This window comes from Phoenix dactylifera, unplaced genomic scaffold (assembly GCF_009389715.1).
Source record: "Phoenix dactylifera cultivar Barhee BC4 unplaced genomic scaffold, palm_55x_up_171113_PBpolish2nd_filt_p 000090F, whole genome shotgun sequence".
NCBI classification, from domain to species: Eukaryota; Viridiplantae; Streptophyta; class Magnoliopsida; order Arecales; family Arecaceae; genus Phoenix; species Phoenix dactylifera.
This window is the reverse complement of record NW_024067679.1, coordinates 1,303,839-1,306,386: the sequence shown is the minus strand read 5'-3', so window position 1 is coordinate 1,306,386 and position 2,548 is coordinate 1,303,839. Positions and strand designations below refer to the sequence as shown.

General features: G+C 36.2%; 1 protein-coding gene across 2 annotated transcripts; it reads left to right on the top strand.

Annotated features, from left to right (window-relative positions):
- Positions 1-2,248, top strand: LOC108510706 (exonuclease 1-like). 2 transcript variants are annotated; one of them, XM_039116418.1, is made up of 5 exons: positions 1-142; positions 290-326; positions 418-592; positions 1,276-1,668; positions 1,764-2,248. In XM_039116418.1, the coding sequence occupies exons 1-4, from the start codon at positions 65-67 to the stop codon at positions 1,361-1,363; spliced, it is 378 nt and encodes a 125-aa protein (XP_038972346.1). In that variant the 5' UTR covers positions 1-64; the 3' UTR covers positions 1,364-1,668; positions 1,764-2,248. The 2 variants fall into 2 exon arrangements, with proteins under 2 accessions (XP_038972346.1, XP_038972347.1); XM_039116419.1 differs by having other exon boundaries at positions 1,271-1,668.
- Positions 2,249-2,548: the final 300 nt, after the last annotated feature.

Sequence of the window (2,548 nt, the reverse complement as noted above, 5' to 3'; positions counted from 1 at the left end):
CGCCGCTGGCCTTCCCTCATCCCCCACCCAAAAACAAAAAAATAAATAATAAACGATCCGAGATATGAGCATCCAAAATCTCCTCAGATTCTTGAAGCCCTTCATCGAGCCCGTCCACATTAAAAAATATTCCGGCAAACGTGTAAATTTCTTCTTCTTCTTCTTCTTTTTCATAAATACCCCATTTTTCATTCATTCTCCCTTCACATATCGTTTGTTTCGCTTCAGATTTTTTGTAGTTTCCTTCCTTGTATCGTATTGTATGATTTTATTTTATTTTTATTGGTAGGTCGGGATAGATGCTTATTCATGGCTTCACAAAGGAGGTGAGCTGTTTTTTAATTATTTTTTTTATTTTTAGAAAAGGAATTTAGATAAAAGTTAGAATTTTGATCAATTAGCGTATGTTTTGGGTAGCTTATTCATGCAGCATGGAGCTCTGCCTCAACTCACGGACCGTTGCTGCAAAGCGCCATTTAAAGTATTTTATGCACCACATCAATCTGCTTCGGCATTATAGTGTCATACCGGTGGTTGTATTTGATGGCTGCAGCATCCCCTGCAAGTCTGCGACGGAGCATGAGCGCCACAGGTAAGTCGCACCGTTTCTAATTTCCTTTCCGTAATCCCACTTTGTTTGTTTCTTGACTAGCAATATGATTCTTTTTCTGCAAAGAATGTTGCTCGAAAATGGGGCTGTTGATTATTCTTAATTTAAGGTTCGTTGCTTAGTAGACTTATCACTCATTGCCTTTCCTGGTTTCAGGTTAAAATTCCACACTTGTTGAATGATTTGTTTTTTTTTTTTCCAAAGCTAATATTTTAAATTGCTTGTATATTGATGATGGCGTTTCGTCATGTTTAAACAACTGGGAGATGTTCTGTGAGGAGAACGGGAAGGGAAAATATTAGAGAAAAATTTACAAAAGTGAAGGATTAGGAGAACCTGTTAGAAATTCATGATTGTGTACATCAATTTTCAATTTTTCATGAATGGAAATGCATAGCGAATTGGTTTGGTTTGTAACAACTGGATTCTTTTAATTTAGCTCTGATTTGAACGGTTTATCCAAGTAAAGGATATACGGTGATCAAGGCCAAAATTTTGGCAGTTTTATTATTATATCTACTGATTCTTTGTAATTTGTCAGCTGCTCTTCTCTTCCTCATGGTTTTCTTAAAGTAAAAAAATCCTGTTTTCTCGGTGTGTTTGCCAGTTAAACTCTATCAGGATGCACTGGAATAATTCTTTATTTGGATTTTTAACTAGTTCAGGAGAAGGGAAAGCAACCTTATGCTGGCAAAGGAGAAGCTCAAGGAAGGGAATGTCAGTGCTGCTGTCGAATTCTTCCAAGTAACGTAACCCTCCCTCCCCAAATGCATGCATGCGGGAAAAAGCCCTATTCCCATTCAATTTTGAAATTCAAATTTAAGCTGAAAGCAGGAAAAGGTTTCCTTTTCTTGATCAAAGCAGAAAACATGGAACACCTATATTCCTGAAAAAAGCACTGCATGAATTCTGAACTGCAGTTAAGGATTAAACATTGTAATATCCATTGCACTTTGAAAGGAAATCCATTCTGATCAATAGTTGAATCTTTTAATCGGACGCATAAGACAAAGCAAGGCATGGAAGGATATATGGATAAGAGAAGTGAAGCTGTCATGGTAAGTATAATTTTTTAATGATTCACAAATATTATTGAGCTTGATCTTGTTTGATCCATCATAATGTTTTTCTTTTTTTTCAAATCAACTGGCAGACAAAGTCTTCAGCTGAATACTCCAAAAAATATGGTGATACCTCCACCTCAGATGCTCCACCACGTGATTATGACTTGTGGTTTGAGGCAATTGGTGTCCCAACTCATGGTAATGTCTATTGCTTTAGTCCTCTGGAGGATCTCACTGAAATTATTGGGCAATCATCATCCTCTTCCACCTCTACAAGATAAGTTCGAGAGCTATACACGCGTGAAGACCTTCTAGGTATTCTTGAGCACGAAAAAAAAATGGTAAGAGAAGGTTCTTCAAAAGATGAGAGAAGAGATTGACTTTGGGCCAAGGCATGCAGATCAGAGGAGTAATGGTGATTCTGGTTCTGCTGATCATACTTCATCATGATTGCTTTTGCTTTAGATGATAGGTCTTTGCATTCCTAGGAGGAATGAAATCTCTGTTGATCTCTATGACATACTTTTGGATTTTGATTTTGATGGATTTAGGACATGTTGATGCCTATTTTGAATGACATGTTAAATAAATTTTGCATAATATTGAATGCCTTTGCTATTAATGATATTATTATTATGAGCCAATCAATGTACCAAATGTGTCAGGTTATTGGAATGTGATCAGTGACCAAATTTGGTTATTGAATTGTTTATCAAGTATTGTAACAAGCAGCCATAAAATTAGGGACAGGATTTTGGTTACTAAAAAATGATTTTACTTAGTGAGTTGTGAAAAATTAGTGACAGTAATCTTATCACTAGGTCAGTGACGAAATAATGACAATTTAGTGATAAAAGTTGTGACCATGTCTGTG

What these genes read in the sequence shown, in the direction of transcription:
- LOC108510706 (XM_039116418.1), top strand. Translation starts at nt 65, where the DNA reads ATGAGCATCCAAAATCTCCTCAGATTCTTGAAGCCCTTCATCGAGCCC. An exon ending in AAAAATATTCCGGCAAACGT is followed by an intron (nt 143 to 289) that starts GTAAATTTCTTC and finishes TTTTATTGGTAG; the next exon opens with GTCGGGATAGATGCTTATTC. An exon ending in TTCATGGCTTCACAAAGGAG is followed by an intron (nt 327 to 417) that starts GTGAGCTGTTTT and finishes TGTTTTGGGTAG; the next exon opens with CTTATTCATGCAGCATGGAG.